At 37.7% G+C, this 15,303-nt stretch overlaps 9 protein-coding genes across 9 annotated transcripts; 6 read left to right on the top strand and 3 right to left on the bottom strand.

Moving 5' to 3' along the window:
- Nucleotides 1-4: 4 nt before the first annotated feature.
- Gasu_32430 (uncharacterized protein) lies at nucleotides 5-1,309 on the bottom strand. Its single transcript, XM_005705885.1, has 2 exons — nucleotides 1,186-1,309; nucleotides 5-1,135 (listed from the first exon to the last, which is right to left on the bottom strand). Exons 1-2 carry the CDS (start codon nucleotides 1,282-1,284, stop codon nucleotides 695-697), a joined length of 540 nt encoding a protein of 179 aa, XP_005705942.1. The 5' UTR covers nucleotides 1,285-1,309; the 3' UTR covers nucleotides 5-694.
- Nucleotides 1,310-1,319: 10 nt separating this feature from the next.
- Gasu_32440 (myb proto-oncogene protein, plant) lies at nucleotides 1,320-2,900 on the top strand. Its single transcript, XM_005705886.1, has one exon. The coding sequence runs from the start codon at nucleotides 1,416-1,418 to the stop codon at nucleotides 2,736-2,738; it is 1,323 nt and encodes a 440-aa protein (XP_005705943.1). The 5' UTR covers nucleotides 1,320-1,415; the 3' UTR covers nucleotides 2,739-2,900.
- Nucleotides 2,901-2,909: 9 nt separating this feature from the next.
- Gasu_32450 (histone acetyltransferase 1) lies at nucleotides 2,910-6,390 on the top strand. The gene is made up of 7 exons (XM_005705887.1): nucleotides 2,910-4,018; nucleotides 4,087-4,112; nucleotides 4,168-4,285; nucleotides 4,338-5,010; nucleotides 5,070-5,366; nucleotides 5,415-5,690; nucleotides 5,751-6,390. Exons 1-7 carry the CDS (start codon nucleotides 2,948-2,950, stop codon nucleotides 6,359-6,361), a joined length of 3,072 nt encoding a protein of 1,023 aa, XP_005705944.1. The 5' UTR covers nucleotides 2,910-2,947; the 3' UTR covers nucleotides 6,362-6,390.
- A 9-nt stretch (nucleotides 6,391-6,399) lies between these two features.
- Nucleotides 6,400-6,940, top strand: Gasu_32460 (aldo/keto reductase). The gene has a single exon (XM_005705888.1). The coding sequence runs from the start codon at nucleotides 6,498-6,500 to the stop codon at nucleotides 6,840-6,842; it is 345 nt and encodes a 114-aa protein (XP_005705945.1). The 5' UTR covers nucleotides 6,400-6,497; the 3' UTR covers nucleotides 6,843-6,940.
- Nucleotides 6,941-6,949: 9 nt separating this feature from the next.
- Nucleotides 6,950-7,740, top strand: Gasu_32470 (aldo/keto reductase). Its single transcript, XM_005705889.1, has 3 exons — nucleotides 6,950-7,073; nucleotides 7,133-7,545; nucleotides 7,597-7,740. Exons 1-3 carry the CDS (start codon nucleotides 6,985-6,987, stop codon nucleotides 7,692-7,694), a joined length of 600 nt encoding a protein of 199 aa, XP_005705946.1. The 5' UTR covers nucleotides 6,950-6,984; the 3' UTR covers nucleotides 7,695-7,740.
- Nucleotides 7,741-7,744: 4 nt separating this feature from the next.
- Gasu_32480 (Mg2+ uptake permease (NIPA), DMT family) lies at nucleotides 7,745-9,429 on the bottom strand. Its single transcript, XM_005705890.1, has one exon. The coding sequence runs from the start codon at nucleotides 9,039-9,041 to the stop codon at nucleotides 7,785-7,787; it is 1,257 nt and encodes a 418-aa protein (XP_005705947.1). The 5' UTR covers nucleotides 9,042-9,429; the 3' UTR covers nucleotides 7,745-7,784.
- Nucleotides 9,430-9,439: 10 nt separating this feature from the next.
- On the top strand, nucleotides 9,440-10,250 carry Gasu_32490 (charged multivesicular body protein 5). Its single transcript, XM_005705891.1, has 2 exons — nucleotides 9,440-9,722; nucleotides 9,776-10,250. Exons 1-2 carry the CDS (start codon nucleotides 9,517-9,519, stop codon nucleotides 10,224-10,226), a joined length of 657 nt encoding a protein of 218 aa, XP_005705948.1. The 5' UTR covers nucleotides 9,440-9,516; the 3' UTR covers nucleotides 10,227-10,250.
- Nucleotides 10,251-10,254: 4 nt separating this feature from the next.
- On the bottom strand, nucleotides 10,255-11,399 carry Gasu_32500 (ATP-dependent Clp protease, protease subunit). Its single transcript, XM_005705892.1, has 5 exons — nucleotides 11,153-11,399; nucleotides 10,946-11,090; nucleotides 10,830-10,886; nucleotides 10,623-10,775; nucleotides 10,255-10,568 (listed from the first exon to the last, which is right to left on the bottom strand). The coding sequence occupies exons 1-5, from the start codon at nucleotides 11,323-11,325 to the stop codon at nucleotides 10,308-10,310; spliced, it is 789 nt and encodes a 262-aa protein (XP_005705949.1). The 5' UTR covers nucleotides 11,326-11,399; the 3' UTR covers nucleotides 10,255-10,307.
- A 10-nt stretch (nucleotides 11,400-11,409) lies between these two features.
- On the top strand, nucleotides 11,410-15,290 carry Gasu_32510 (translation initiation factor IF-2 unclassified subunit). Its single transcript, XM_005705893.1, has 3 exons — nucleotides 11,410-13,675; nucleotides 13,745-14,479; nucleotides 14,540-15,290. Exons 1-3 carry the CDS (start codon nucleotides 11,438-11,440, stop codon nucleotides 15,194-15,196), a joined length of 3,630 nt encoding a protein of 1,209 aa, XP_005705950.1. The 5' UTR covers nucleotides 11,410-11,437; the 3' UTR covers nucleotides 15,197-15,290.
- Nucleotides 15,291-15,303: the final 13 nt, after the last annotated feature.

Here is a 15,303-nt window from a genome sequence, read left to right on the forward strand (position 1 = left end):
CTTCTTCGTCCATTTACATACTTTCCAAGTATTTGTTGTCGAGAGAACAAGTAATTCACATAGTCTGTATCTCTAATACAAGATGAGTGTGGAAGAAGACTTCGATCAAAGCCAAATAAAAAGGTAAGACAAATTGTATTTTCCATCAAGTGCTTTTGGAATGGACAATCCTTATCCTCAAGTTCGATTATCTAATGAGAGACGACAAGAGTTGTCTTCAAACGCTCCTTTAGAAGATAAGATATTTGGTAGGTAAGGATAATAAAAATCTAGTTCAATACTAAGTGTGAATAGAGGCTATTAGAGATATTCGTGACCCTGAGCATCCCTATTCTCTGGAACAACTGTCAGTGGTTGATCCTCACTCCATCGTAGTTGTTCACGGTTCAAAAGGAAACCGGCTGAAAGGCTTAGTAAAGATTGAATTTACACCAACTGTTCCCCATTGTAGTTTAGCTTCACTTATTGGACTTTGTATTTTAGCCCGCATTCGAGACGAGAATCTGCTCCCTTTAGGGTATAAACTTGATATCAAAGTTTGTGACAATACCCACGAATCCGACGAAGAAATAACCAAACAACTACGTGATAAGGAAAGAGTATTTGCTGCTTTGGAAAATAGCAAGTTGCGACAACTTATTGATGACTGCCTAAGTACTTGTAAACCCTTACACAAAGATGACGACGTGGTATCCTAATATGTATTTGCTTTACTATCCTCGTAAAATTTTAGAAACGCTGCCTGAAAATTTTGTTCAAGGAAAACCCCGTTGGTGTTGAAATAGTTGTTGTAAGGAACAGTCCACTGGAATTGTTTTTGTTGAGTACCTTTGACAACTTCGATAGTAGCTTCAAAGCAGTTGTCGTAACGACCAAGTTTGGTTTCTATTCTTACTTTATAGTTGTGTAGAGTCCCAAATACAATAGCCTTGTTTTCCCAACTTTGTATGAACCAAGGACCCAACAAAGATAGGAGAAAAAAGGTTATCACCGATACAAAAGTTTTGACTTGACACTGTTGAGTTGGACAGGAAAAAGAATAAACCAATCCAGCGACTCCTAAGGAGGTGAATCCTAATATTATTTTCAGGTTGATATAGAAGTTATCCTTGTAAAAGTCTTTATCCGATGAAACCTACATAATATTCAGAACAATTCCAATTAGAGGCTTAACTTTCTACTTGCCACCGATATGATAGTTTTATCCAGTTCTTGCTTAATACCTGTTGTGTCATACAAGTTGAAACGCTTAGTTTTTGGACCAAAACTCCTAATCCAATCCATTTGGGTACCCAAAATGGGACTTGTGGTGTCGGTTTATTGTTGGAAATGCAATTGTTGTGGTCGATTGGAGAGCTCGGCAAAGAAAATAGTTTGTAATCAAGAGAAACTTATAAAAGTCGTCTGGTGTTCTTATGTCAAAGTTTATATATGCAAACAACCTTGAAGACGTTTTGGAGGAAGAACGAGAAGGGTCCATGTCTTTGAAGGGTTTATGGGTGACTTCGTGGAACAACGCCTTGGGTCAGGAGTCTCTTGAACACAAGTACGATGACAGAAAGAAATTGTTGATGGACACTGAGTTTGAAACATCCCCTGTTTCTTCGGGGTTTAACTCCACCAATTCTTCCACTCACGGAGGTAACTTATTTTCCCCCGAAGACTTTGAAAAGGATGGTTTGTCTTCTTTTCCAAAGGCTTTGGAAAGAGACCATATTGTGAAAGGTACCTGGACAAAGGAAGAAGACAAACTTCTTTTGAAGCTTACTTCTTTATTTGGTTCTCGAAATTGGTCAGTCATTGGAAATTTTTTTCCAGGAAGAACTGGAAAACAGTGTCGTGAGCGTTGGATGAATCATTTGGACCCCAACGTTCGAAGGGAACCATGGACCAAGGAAGAAGACGAAACAATCATTCGACTGCACCAACAATTGGGAAACAAATGGGCTGCAATGGCAAAAGTACTTCCAGGTAGAACGGATAATGCTATTAAGAATAGATGGAATGCCACTCTGAAAAGGTTGGTACAAGAGAATACAGTTCTTTCAGGGTCTCGTATGGATGTTCTTTTCCACCGTGATGATAACAGCTGTAATAGAAAGCCCATATTGTTGGAGAATTCACAAGAAAAGGAATATTTTTTAGAAAATGGTGAAGATTCCTCAGTTTCAACTATCAGTAGTACAGATATGAAATATATTAGTAAAGGAAAGAGAAGAATAGAATATAATGAAGATACTATTCTTTCCGTAGCTTGCAATGATACGTTGGAAGGAGATTCTCGTTTACTTAACGGTGTTTCAAATGACAGTTTGGAATATCATGATTTGTCAGTCGTCGAAGATTCATATCACCATCGAAACATGAAACGTATATGCTCTGCTACAGAGTTGAGAGTTTTTGATACAGGCGGATCGATACAAAGGAAACACAACTCTGTTGATGAGACGGAAACTTCGTTCCTTAGCCATTGGGAAGATTCCCGTTTACGTTTGAAACGAGATGAAAATAGAGATAACTCCTATTGCTTGCCTTTGGAAGAATCAGAAGTCTTTGTGTCAAAGCATACTTTTCCTTATGTGACTGAGGATGACGATTCTGCCATGAAAAGTTGTTGGGATCATCTGCAAGACGTATCGGCTCCCTCAGCAGTGGAATACGAAGAGGACTTTTCTTCTTGGTTTGATATATTTCCTAGCATGGATTGTAATGATCAGTTTGTTTTAAATGAGTTGTAGTTTACTTGTTTGTTGTCTTTTGTTATTGCTTGTCTACGTTAGGCTTGACATTCTTCTTGCTGGGGAAAAAGAAGACATTATTGTTCAATCTATTATTGAATTTCGTTTTCTTTGTTCCTTGCAAGTTCATTGCTTACCATAAAAATAATTACTATTTTTGAAATGTTTGTTTTTATATTTTTTTGGACAGAAATGGCTATAGAAGAGTAATGGAACCTCTTTGTGTGAGAGATGCCTTGTTATTATATTTTGTTGTAAGAGATGACGATCTTGGTCGGTATGAAGAAGGAACTTTGAAAGGATATAAGCCATGGTTTGTTCATCAGCTCTTTCCTGAGGAAAAAGTATATGGATACAAAGATCTTGAGGTGCATATTTTATATCATCTTGTTTCTTGGAATGTCTTTCTACAAGTCCGTTATTCTTTGAAAGACTCGAATACTGTGGGTTTTTTGAATATAGAAACTCTACTTTATGAGCACTTGCCAGATTATGTTTGTAGTTGTATGGAAGAGTTCAAACGGAAAGTAGCGGAACCTTTTCCTATCGACAGATATTTATCAACTTGGCAAATTATTTTACCTCGTCAAAGCTTATGTTCTGATGCAAAAGTGTATGTGCAAAATGTGACCCAAACCACTGCTACCGAAATATACCATCGTTTCAAGCTATTGCTTTTGTTCTTTATTGAAACTGCTTCGTATATTGATTGGGAAGATGACAAGTGGGATATGTTTGTAATATTGAGTTTGCACGAGGAGATTTTAGGTTTCGCAGCAGTATATCGTTTTACTTGTTTTGATAAGAGTGAAAACACTTGGAATCCAAGGGAAAGAGTACGCATTTCACAGTTTCTCATCTTTCCTTGTTTTCATAGGAAAGGTTATGGAATTTCTCTTCTTGATGCTATTTATCGTCATTATATGGAAACTAGTTGTCTGGAAATTACAGTTGAGAATCCTTGCCAAGGGTTTCAAACCTTGAGAGACATATTGGACACGAAGAACTGTTTATATCTCGAGAAAAGACTTGGTTATCTTCCTAGTGTCGAGGAAATACGCAAAGAGTGGAAGATAACTCGAAAACAAGCTCTAAGATGTCGAGAGATTATAAGGTTTTCAAGACTCCAAGAAGAAGAGGAAACGAATACTTTTCGTATCGGTATCAAAAAAAGACTTTATTTAGAATATGCCGAACAAATGGCATCTTTGGATTCAGTTGAGGCTCGAAAAGCATATTTATGGCAATTGTATAAGGAAATAGAAGAAACTTATCGCAAGGTTTGGAATAGAGTAACTCAATAAAGTTTGTTGCAACTATGCGTGGCTTTTTTCACTTTTGGGTCAAGTTGGTGATATGGGCAGTTGTTATCTGGTGAGTGGTTAGGGTTTTTGCTATTTATTGTACTTATTGATTATCTCGACAAAAGGTCACTAGCTTTTCTTCTTCATTTTCCCTGCAAGTACAAAATAGCTGAAGAAGTATTCACAACAAACCCTTTGGAAGATTGGAGTTTACAACTGCAAGGCATAGATCACTTGCTGCAGGTAAGAAAACCAGTCTTTTGTACTATAAGCGCAACTAGAGTTGGTTTGGAAGATATCGGATATCCATTTGGATCCAAAATTGGAGGAAAACAGCAAAAAGTTATCTTTCTTTCGTAATCATGTAGTTCCAGTCATTGTTCCTAAAGCAGTTTTGGTTACTGGAGACTTGACCAACGGAAAGAAGGATACCACCAATAACTGGTTTTATTTATTTCTAGGCCATCCTTCAAGCAAACGATTAGATGAATGGAATGAGTATTACGTTCAAACGCAAGAATATCGTCATAAAAATGCTAGTGTATTATGGAGTGACGTTCGAGGCAATCATGATTCCTTTGGAGTTGATGATATGATACAAGATGATGATCTATTTCAGAGATATGCTGTTGAACCTCAACCTAAAAATGCTGTGAGCTTTCATCGCTTTTCGGAACAGAATGATATTAAACTTGTCAAATATTCCCCTTATTATCGATACAGTTTACATCGACCCTTTCATTTTTTTGCTAGAACCAACAACGAGGAATTGCAACTTTTAATGCAAGCATCCTTGGCAGAGAAAAAGGAACAAGTCGTGATAGTTTATGGACATTTTCCTAGCAGTACTATTGATTATACAGTTTCTGAGACCTTTTGGAGGACTTTTTTACGTTTCTTTTGGTGGAGTCGTTCCATTTTGTCTCGCAAGTTTTATTCTTATCCCAATTATGTCATTTACCTTTCAGGTGAGACATGCGTTCCTGTTTTGGTAACGAAAGAAGACGAAGCCATTTACCTTTTTTAGGTCATTTGCATTCCGTTTTAGGTTTTTTGCCTCGTATGTATTGCAAATGTGGTAACTATATGGAATTAGAGTTGGCAGATCTCTATACAAGTTCCGTTTATCGCTGGATAGTTATTGATCATGGAAATTTTGCATTTTCAGATATTCCCATTCAACAGAACATTTTTGCAGTTGTGACTAATCCTGTGCCACTTTCTTCATCTACCAAGAGAAGTCAAGCTTTTGCATTGTCTTCCAAATATATTCGTCTGATGGTTGCCTCTTTGGAATCCTTTTGGGATCGCAATCTTACCTTGGGTAGGGAGACTGAATTGTTGTCTTGAAAGATTCATACATATGTTATAGGTAATGTGGAAGTTTTTATCGATGACAAGAAAATAGGAATTGCTAAGAAAATGGAGAATGATATGCTCAAGTCTTCATCTGGTAGTAACTTATTCCTTTGTGCTTGGAATCCTATGTCGTACCTGGAAGGTTTTCATAACCTTGTTGTTCAATATTGTTTCGAAGAGTCATGTATGACTATGATTAGCACCTCTTTTTCTTTACAGTCTGAACAAAGATATCATTATTCTTGTAAGGATTGGATTCGTTGTCTTATGCTTTTTGCAGATGCTCCAGGTTTGTTGTTGTTTGTAGATTCCAAAAATTTTGATATGTCTCATTTCTTGATATTTATAGTCGTCATCAAAGGTTTATGTTTGATTGGATTATTGCTTTATGGTATTCTTGTGCACATTCCTTATTTTTCAACTGGTTCTTGTTGGCTTCCTTCTTCATGGATTGTTTTTGGAAAGCGTTTATCATTTGTTCGAAAGACTCGTTGGCGTGTATCACAAGTACTTTTTTACAACTTTCTATTGGGACCTTTGCTTATTCTCTTTCGCGTTACAGGTGATGACTATCACAACTGTACAGGATACATGTTTTTCTTTTATACATTTGTATGTGGTGAAATACAAGCGAGTTATTTGGAAATGTACAATTTGTTGTTACAACAGTTATGGTTTGCTTGTATTCCATCAGTATGCTTAGACATATATCGGTGCTATTTAAAACAAGATGAAAAACCTACGAATGAGAATACGTGTCATGAAAACAAATTCGAGAGAAGAAAGTCAGTCTTATTTGCACTGAGATATTGGAGCCCTCATAAGAGTATTTGTTTATTGTATGGGTTGGTTATTTTGTATCAGCTCGGTATTCTTTTACGATACGTTGGATGTTTTGGTTTTTGGAGTTGTTTATGTTCGCCATTATTGTCATTGGTTTTCTTTTATAGTTGTCTTTAAACGAAATGAGTGGTTATACGTGATAAATGTGTGATGGCCTTTGCTCATTCCGATTGTCCCACAGACTAGCATACATTTTCTTTTTCTCTCAACTTATATACAAAGTGGAAGAAAACCTTTAGTATTGTGAACGGCCATGAAGTATAAGAACCTTGGTTCATCCAACTTGAACGTATCAGAAGTATGTCTAGGAACGATGACTTTTGGTGAGCAAAATAATGAAGAGGAATCCTTTGGTATTATGGACTTTGCAGTTAGCAAAGGCATCAACTTTTTTGACACTGCTGAAGCATATCCTTCTCCTGTTCGTCCAGAAACTGGTGGTAGAACAGAAGAGATCATCGGTTCCTGGTTAGTAAACAAACCAAGAGACAAGATTATATTGGCTACTAAAGTAGTTGGTTATCAACCCAATTCTCACATTCCTGGCTATCGCAAGGTTCCCCAAAAATACCGAACGTCAACTTGCAAGACTGGATAGAGCCAATATTGAAGAAGCTATAGAAGCAAGTCTTCGTAGACTACGAACTGATTATGTGGACTTGTATCAGTTTCATTGGCCGGATAGATATGTTCCTTTCTTTCATACTGGTGCTTTTGATATTACAAAAGTTCGGAAGGATATGATTGCCTTTGATGAACAGGTTTTGACCATCAAAAGGTTGATAGATGCTGGCAAAATAAGATATTGGGGTGTTTGTAATGAAACAACGTAAGTTCTTTTGTGACTTGTGTGTGTTCACATGGAATCTAAAAAAACTCATTGCATAGATATGGTATATGTCGTTTGGTGGAAGCTTGTGACCGTCTTGGTGTACCGAGACCCGTGAGTGTTCAAAACTCTTATAGTCTAGTCAATCGTCGCTTTGAAGCAGACTTAATAGAAGCTTGTTATTATTATAACATTCATTTGTTACCTTGGAGTCCTTTATCGAGAGGTGCTTTAACTGGTAAATATTTGGAAAATTCTCAACCTGAAGGGGCAAGACATACTTTATTTCCGGATCATATGTCTCAATACTTTAGTGATCGAGTAATGGAAGCTACCAAAACCTATTCGGAGATTGCAAAACGGCATCAAATGAAAGTATCGCATTTGGCATTGTCATTTTGTAAAAGTCGTTGGTTTATTGGTGCAACTATTGTTGGTTCAACGAAGATACCGCAATTGCAAGATAATCTGGGTAAGTCCACTATTTTATTATTGGTAAGATGAGATATTGAACCTTTTGTAGATGCTTTTGATATCGAGTTGAACGAGAATATCATCAAGGAAATCAATGATGCCTATTTGAAACACGGAGATGCTGCACAACCCTTTTATATAGAATAAGTTTGTCCCCTGAGAAGAATAGAATAGTATGTTTTGTTTTGTGATCATCCACCGATTATTTTCATACCCATAAAATGTCATGTTCAAGTTTCATTCATTGTTTGTCTGTTCATTCTCCATTATATACCATTCTTTGTCTGCCCAAGAGGCTGCTCTATGACGATTACGAATTTGTTCAGCTTGTACACGAACATCATTGATAGTGGAATCAGGAAAGGTCACACCAGATGGACGTTTTCTAAACAGAAGATCCATAAAAGTCCCATTACGTTTTGACTCGAGGTTTGTTCCAGTCCTTATTATTTCTGTACACCTATTCTCGTTGGTGATGACTGGTTGATATTCTTCTTGCATGTCACGTCCTGGATACTTGTTGAGTTCGGCACGACTCACTACGGTTTGCAACGGAATAATACGATTACCTTTCCACATGGAATTTGTATTCGATGTCATTTGCAGATCGAAATCCGAATCCTTTCGATTCCAACGTCCATTGAGTAACTCACCAAAAGGACTGGAGTAACTAAGATAAGAACGAAATTGTAAATACGAATCCAGCAGTTGTAAATTGCGCAACTCTTGAGTATGTATACTCCTGGGACTTGCATAATAAAGTGTTGATGAGGAAGAAGCAGCATTCAATAAAAACACTCCCACAAATGTTTGGCCGATTCCAATTGCAAAAGGAATAGTTTTCAACAAAACGTCATTGTGAAATTCATCAAAAAGAATGGCACTAGAAATGATGGAGCTCAAAGTAAATAACACATAATATACAGGAACGACTTGAGAGCTACTAAATCTTTGTAAAGCTCCATTGATAAATAAAATTTGAATAGGAATAAAACATATCAAGGATATCAACGAGCATAAAAATAATTTGTTCAATAACTGAGTATGTTCTCCTTGGATACTCAATCTCAATAGAACTGAAAGACATTTGGAACTGATAACAATAAGAGCACCTAATAATGCACATATTGTCACGTAACCAATCACATATTTGTTTCCTATCGGTGTATACCAACAAACAAATATCATTACCAATAGAGACAAAATGATAAAACTTAAATAGCTAAGAAAAGCAGGTCTCCATAATAGACTTTCAAGTTTTCCATAGTCAAAGTGTCTCTCCATCGTTTTGCCACTTGGACCATAACTGACTAAAAGAATACCACCAACAATACAACATAGCATACCCACAGCTTTTCTAACATCTAGACTTTCATGAAGGAACCAAGCAGCAAAAAAAGCGTTCAAAACAACAGACCAAGCACCCAAAGGAGCAACTATAGAAACTGAAACAAAAGCAAAAGCTGAAAAGTTACCCAATTCACCCAAGCCCATAAGGGTTAGTCCTAACCTGGAAAAAAAAGGGTAAAGAAGGCATCAGTGTTCACCAACTAAAAAGAAATATTCAATACTTGCCACCAGTGTAACGAAAATAGAAAATGTCTGGCTTTCGGAGCTTTTTCCAGATGGACTTTTTTTTGAATACATAGACTTAAGCTAGTAAACGAATTCCCTATCAAAGCCAACACAACACCGATTATTTTGTCCTTGTATAGTTTCCATAAAGTATGATGGTCGCTTGAGATTTCATCAACACCTTGTCTTATATATTGGAGTAACAGCGTTCCATTTACTACAACTCGTGGGCTAACAAATAGCCAAAATAAGACTATAGTAAGACAACTCTTCCAACAAGAAAGCGCCAATCCACAATCATTTTTCATAGCAAATAGATTTTCATTTTGTGAAACGACATTCTCTTGACGAATTAAAGCCAGCACATACGATCTTCTCTTCCTATAGAGATAGGATGGGTTGGTTTTCTAGGAAAGAACGTCCCACTTTGGGTAAAATGCAAGAAACACTTCAGTTACGAGAAGAAAACTTCGACACCAAGGTTGCCAAATTCGACCAAGAGCTTTTGCAATATAAAAACCAATTAAGCAAGTTGAAACCAGGGTCGCCAGCATACCAGTCAACAAAACAAAGAGCACTGGCAGTTTTGAAAAAGAAAAAGTAAGTTTTGTACTTTCAAACTTTTTTTTGGGTTTTGAATAGTTGTGATAAAGAATGTACCAAGCCCAACGAGATAGAACTTCCAATCAAGCGTTCAACTTGGACCAAACCCAGTTTGCAGCAACGAGTGTAAAGGAAGCTAGGGATACTGTCACTATTATGAAAGCCACTGCCAAGGAGATTAAGAAGGGCTTGAAAAAAGTGGACATTGGAGAATTGGAAGACCTTCACGACGATATGGAAGAACTCATAATGGATAGTGAAGAAATACAAGAAGCGTTGGGTCGTACATATGAAGTGGGTGATGTGGACGAAGCTGAACTGGATGGAGAATTGGAAGCCTTGGAAGACGATATGTTGAGAGATGATCTTGCAGAAGAAACACCTTCCTATTTAAAGCCAAGAGAGACCAACGGTGGAATAGGCATAAAGAGTGAAACGACATCACTTTACAACGAACGACAAAAGGTGGAAGAAGAGGAACTGTCACAGTTGGCAACGTAAAGTAACTCATCCATCCAACAGTCAAACCAACAACGCGATACAGTTTATAGATACTTCACTCTATACCTAAGTGTATATATTTTATGTTGCTTTGGTTTCAATAACTCGGTCAATTAAACCATATTCAATAGCTTCATAAGCCGACATAAAATTGTCTCTGTCCAAGTCCTTTAACATTTTCTCATAAGGCTGACCAGTCATATTGCAATAGTCTCGGACAAGACTTTCCTTGATTCGTAGAATTTGTCTAGCTTCTACCTGAATATCACTTGCTTGGCCTTTTGCACCTCCCATTGGCTGATGAATCATGACTCGTGAATGAGGAAGCGCTAAACGTTTTCCCTAGAGTTGTTCATAGGTAAACAAATCGACAAGTCAACGATAAGCAAGACTCACTTTTTCACCTGCTGCCAATAAGAAGGAAGACATGGAAGCTGCCAAACCAACGTTGACCGTCACAACCTCGGAAGCAATATGCTTCATGGTGTCATAAATAGCCAAACCTGCAATAACCGAACCACCAGGAGAGTTTATATAAAGGTAGATAGGCTAATAGTTATATAAGCATCTGTCAACAAAAATTTTATATTCTACAAAACTCACCTTGGTATTGTCTTCAGAGTCGAGATAAAGCATCACAGCTATGATTTGATTGGAGATCTATTTCACAGTTCAGAATACACTCCTATAAAGTCTTGAAACCAGAAATAAGGACGTACCTCGTCGTCAATCTCTTGTCCAAGAAATATGATGCGTTCTCTATACAGTCGATTGTAAATATCTACCCAATCGGCTTGTGGGGCACCTGGAACACGATAGGCTACCTTGGGAACACCGATAGGCATCATAGTCAGGTTTTCCAATCTTTCGACGTAAGCGCAATTGGAATTGGTATTCTTCCATCTCAATAACGTTTTCACACTCACCTGCTTTGTTGTGCTTTCGCTCTTGTCCAACCCAAACGAGGCGCTTTTGAACTCCTTATAAAGGAAACAGTTTGTCCCAAGCTATGGTTTGTGAACTGAGAACAGCTCCTGCAATTTGTATCAAATCGTGTTGCAGTTTGACAAGTAAGCCAAACAAAAGATGTACTAGACATGACTGAAAACTTATCCCACAAAAAACTCCCGACCACAGATCAACAAAGGAATATCCAATCTACAAACCCAAACAAGACTGATAGTGAAGAGCATTTCGGGTTGTATTCAACAATGGAAGATGATGAGTGGAACCAAGAAAAGAACTATGTGAATACTGCTATTTTTGGAAAGAAGAAGAAGAAAAAGAAAGAAAAAGTATTAGTCGAACAAGAACCTGAAACAAACAACGTGAAAGAGCCGATAGATACTGAAGTGGGAGACACTTTGGAAAACGGAGCCAGACAGAGCAAGAAGAAACCAGTTAAAGAGAAGAATACTCGATCGGGAACCAAGTCGAGTTGGCTAGAAAATATAGAGAAGAGAACCACTAGTAAGTCTTCCACTTCCGAAGATGGGTTGGAAACGCCGTCAAAGCTCAAATCCGAGTTTGTTCAGTGGCAAGTTTTAAAGAGAGAAGAAGTAGAACGTGAAAACGAGGAAGAAGAAGAAGAAGAAGAAGAAGAGAAAGATTTGTTACCTGGACGACAACAACCCAACAAAAGTCTGCTTTTGAAGTTTGCATCACTTAGTACTGAGGAGGATGAAACCACTGAAGACGTGGAAGAGAACGCCACAGACACTGCTGAAAAACCCACAGATTCATCTATTAAACCGCAAACTGATGTAAAGAAACAGTCTTCTTTGCCCAGTCGTAAATCACAGAAAGGAAAGAGGGTGAAAAAGTCGAAGCGCACTGCAAAAGAAGAAGAGGAAATTGATGCACTCATTGCTCAACTTGAAGAGCCCAATACTCCTGCAAAGCATGAAAAGAAGGAAGAAAGGGACTCAGTTTTATCTTTGCAAAGCACAATGGTGAATGAAACTGAAGACCCAGTAGAAGCAGATAAAAACAATGAGAAGAAGAACGCAGATGGTGTTGAAGATGCATCATTCTCAGTGAACGGCGTTATTGAAGACCAACAAAGACTTACTGCAAATCAAAAGAAAAAACTGAAAAAGAAAGCTGCAAAAGAAAGAGCAGAGGAGTCCAAGGAAACCTCGAATGATGTTGAGAGCAAAGCAGTCAGTCAGGAACGAACAAATGAAGGTGCTGGTGGTAATACTAAAAAGAAAAAGAAGGAGTCTGCAGCGTTGCGAAAAATGAAGGAAGTTTTGTATGCGAAGAAACTCGAAGAAGAACGCCTTCGTAGAGAACAAGAAGAAGCTGAGAAACGAGCTGAAGAGGAACGTCTTAGAGAAGAAGAAGAGGAACGTAGGAAAGAGGAACTTCGCCGTCAGAAAAAGGAAGCAGAGAAGGAGAAGAGACGAAAAATGAAACAAGAAGGCAAGTTATTATCACGTAATGAAAGGCAGAAGAGAGAGCGTGCTGCTCAATTCCGAGAACAAGCGATTGCTTCTGGTGCTATTCCAGCATTCCATCAAGGCGATTCTACTGTCCAGAAGAAAGTATATTCTCGGAAACAGAAGCATTCGAAACAAACAGACATGCAAAATCCTGAAGACATCAAAGAATATAGAGACGAAGAATCTGTTTCCCATACTTATACAGCGAGTGCCAATACAAAGTCATTAGCTATCTCAGAATCTGAACAAGTAAAGTCCTCCACGGAAACTGTAATGAATGAAGTTCGTTCATCATGGGATGCCGAAGATTGGGATAATGAAGCAGAAAAGTTAAGAAAGGGCAGTTTGGATCTGGATGAGTTGGTTGTTAGTGGTAATTTTTCGACCCATACTGAAGAAAGGATGAAAAAGGATCATGGAGCTCGATCTAGAGAAGAAAGGCAAATGGATGTTGTAGTTAAAGGAGAAGAGGCTAGTGAAGAGATGGAATCCAGTTCATCCTACAGTTCAGAAGAACAAGTTCAACAGATGGAAAGGAGTTTGGATAAGAGACGAGAGCTGACTCATCGTCTTCGTCAAGAGAAATACGAAAGAGCATATAAATATAGAAATCCGGATAATCTTCGAGCACCTGTGATTTGTATTTTAGGTCATGTGGATACTGGAAAAACCAAAATTCTGGATAAAATTCGCAAGACTAGTGTTCAAGAGGGAGAAGCTGGAGGCATCACTCAACAAATAGGAGCGACTTACTTTCCTATTGACCGTGTAAAAGAACAAGTGGAGAAAGTTGGCATAGAAGATGTGAAATACAAGATTCCTTCATTACTTATTATTGATACTCCAGGCCATGAAAGTTTTACCAACTTGCGTTCACGTGGTTCTTCACTTTGTGATATTGCTATACTTGTTGTGGATATTATGCATGGCATTGAACCACAAACAATGGAAAGTATTGAACTTTTAAAGTTGCGAAAGACTCCATTTGTTGTTGCACTCAACAAGGTAAGAGAGCGTATTGAAAAATGGTATATTCATCTTCATTGATTGTATTTATTATTTTCTGTTTTATAGGTTGATCGTTTATTTGGATGGAAAGAAGAAGAAATGTCTCCTATTCGTCAAAGTTTAAAAAAGCAAGCTCATCATGTCCAAGAAGAATTCAAACAGCGAGTTCTTTCAACGCAAGTTGCTTTTGCCGAATTGGGATTTAATGCTGATCTTTATTGGCAAGTTTCGGATGCTCGTAAATATGTGTCTTTGGTTCCTACATCAGCTGTTACAGGAGAGGGTATTCCTGATCTTTTACTACTTCTTGTACAGTTTAGTCAAAGGATGTTGGTTGATCGCATTATGTTTATGCCTTTTCTTACTTGTACTGTTCTTGAGGTGAAAGTGATTGAGGGTTTAGGTACAACTATTGATGTAATATTGACGAATGGTGAGTTGCATGAAGGTGATACTATTGTTGTTTGTGGTCTTGAAGGTCCTATTGTTACGACTATTCGTGCGTTGCTTACTCCACATCCTATGAAAGAGATGAGAGTCAAAGGTCAATATTTGCATCATAAAGTGATTCAAGCTGCTCAAGGAGTAAAAATTGCAGCCGATAGTTTGGATAAAGCTGTAGCTGGTACTCAACTGTTAGTAATGGAAGAAGGAGAGGATTTGGAAGTTTTAAAAGAGGACGTGATGTCTGATTTGAGTAGTACGCTTTCTTCTGTGGATAAGAGTGGTGTAGGCGTTTATGTTCAAGCCTCTACTTTGGGTTCTTTGGAAGCACTTTTAGAATTTTTACGTACTTCCAAGGTATGTTTTTTTATTTGCGCATTTTGATGAGTTTATATGTTTATTTCTTTTGGATTGCAGATTCCTGTTTCTGGTATTAACATTGGCCCAGTTCATAAGAAGGATGTTATGCGAGCGAGTGCGATGTTGGAACATCGAAAAGAATACGCAACCATTTTGGCATTTGATGTGAAAGTGGAAAAGGAAGCAAAAGAATTGGCAGAAGAATATGGTGTTCGTATATTTACAGCAGACATTATTTATCATTTATTTGATCAGTTTACAACATATATGGAACAGATTCGAAAATCGAGAAAAGAAGAGGCTTCTTCGGATGTTGTTTTTCCTTGTGTACTTCATATTGTTCCGAATTGTATCTTTAATAAGAAGGATCCTATTATAGTTGGTGTTCAAGTAGTGGAAGGTATTGCTAGAGTAGGAACTCCATTGGTTGTTCGAAATGGAATCCAATTTTTGGATATTGGCCGTATCCAATCCATTGAACAGAATAAGAAGCCTGTTTCTGTTGCTCGAAAAGGGGATTCGGTAGCGGTAAAGATATCCAGTCGTCAAACGGAAACGATAATGTTTGGACGACATTTCGATGAGAAGAACGATCTCTACAGTAAACTTTCTCGTAGAGCAATTGACTTGTTGAAGGAAAACTTCCGTGATGAACTTTCTGTGGAGGATTGGCAGTTGGTTGTGAAATTGAAGAAAATGTTGAATATTCTTTAACTCTTTTTTTTTAAATGCAGAGTAACATATAATTTTTACTGGGAGCATACTACAATGATAATAAAGGTAAATATCCGACACTCTCTCGTTGTTTCATCATCCATACG

The sequence above is a fragment of the Galdieria sulphuraria genome, assembly GCF_000341285.1.
Source record: "Galdieria sulphuraria unplaced genomic scaffold scaf_25, whole genome shotgun sequence".
Classification (NCBI taxonomy): Eukaryota; Rhodophyta; class Bangiophyceae; order Galdieriales; family Galdieriaceae; genus Galdieria; species Galdieria sulphuraria.

Bases quoted from the DNA above. Each gene is read 5' to 3' on its own strand.
- Gasu_32490 (XM_005705891.1), top strand. From the start codon at position 9,517: ATGGGTTGGTTTTCTAGGAAAGAACGTCCCACTTTGGGTAAAATGCAA. The intron at 9,723-9,775 runs GTAAGTTTTGTA...GTTGTGATAAAG, and splicing joins GCAGTTTTGAAAAAGAAAAA to AATGTACCAAGCCCAACGAG.
- Gasu_32430 (XM_005705885.1), bottom strand. From the start codon at position 1,284: ATGGATTGGATTAGGAGTTTTGGTCCAAAAACTAAGCGTTTCAACTTG. The intron at 1,136-1,185 runs GCAAGTAGAAAG...AATATTATGTAG, and splicing joins ATAAAACTATCATATCGGTG to GTTTCATCGGATAAAGACTT.
- Gasu_32470 (XM_005705889.1), top strand. From the start codon at position 6,985: ATGATTGCCTTTGATGAACAGGTTTTGACCATCAAAAGGTTGATAGAT. The intron at 7,074-7,132 runs GTAAGTTCTTTT...CTCATTGCATAG, and splicing joins GGTGTTTGTAATGAAACAAC to ATATGGTATATGTCGTTTGG. The intron at 7,546-7,596 runs GTAAGTCCACTA...AACCTTTTGTAG, and splicing joins GCAATTGCAAGATAATCTGG to ATGCTTTTGATATCGAGTTG.
- Gasu_32500 (XM_005705892.1), bottom strand. From the start codon at position 11,325: ATGTCTAGTACATCTTTTGTTTGGCTTACTTGTCAAACTGCAACACGA. The intron at 10,776-10,829 runs GTGAGTTTTGTA...TATAACTATTAG, and splicing joins ACTCTGAAGACAATACCAAG to CCTATCTACCTTTATATAAA. The intron at 10,569-10,622 runs GTGAGTCTTGCT...GAACAACTCTAG, and splicing joins TATTGGCAGCAGGTGAAAAA to GGAAAACGTTTAGCGCTTCC.
- Gasu_32480 (XM_005705890.1), bottom strand. From the start codon at position 9,041: ATGGGCTTGGGTGAATTGGGTAACTTTTCAGCTTTTGCTTTTGTTTCA.
- Gasu_32460 (XM_005705888.1), top strand. From the start codon at position 6,498: ATGAAGTATAAGAACCTTGGTTCATCCAACTTGAACGTATCAGAAGTA.
- Gasu_32450 (XM_005705887.1), top strand. From the start codon at position 2,948: ATGGAACCTCTTTGTGTGAGAGATGCCTTGTTATTATATTTTGTTGTA. The intron at 4,286-4,337 runs GTAAGAAAACCA...TTGGTTTGGAAG, and splicing joins GCATAGATCACTTGCTGCAG to ATATCGGATATCCATTTGGA. The intron at 5,691-5,750 runs GTTTGTTGTTGT...TGATATTTATAG, and splicing joins GCTTTTTGCAGATGCTCCAG to TCGTCATCAAAGGTTTATGT.
- Gasu_32510 (XM_005705893.1), top strand. From the start codon at position 11,438: ATGGAAGATGATGAGTGGAACCAAGAAAAGAACTATGTGAATACTGCT. The intron at 13,676-13,744 runs GTAAGAGAGCGT...TCTGTTTTATAG, and splicing joins TTGTTGTTGCACTCAACAAG to GTTGATCGTTTATTTGGATG. The intron at 14,480-14,539 runs GTATGTTTTTTT...TTTGGATTGCAG, and splicing joins AATTTTTACGTACTTCCAAG to ATTCCTGTTTCTGGTATTAA.
- Gasu_32440 (XM_005705886.1), top strand. From the start codon at position 1,416: ATGTCAAAGTTTATATATGCAAACAACCTTGAAGACGTTTTGGAGGAA.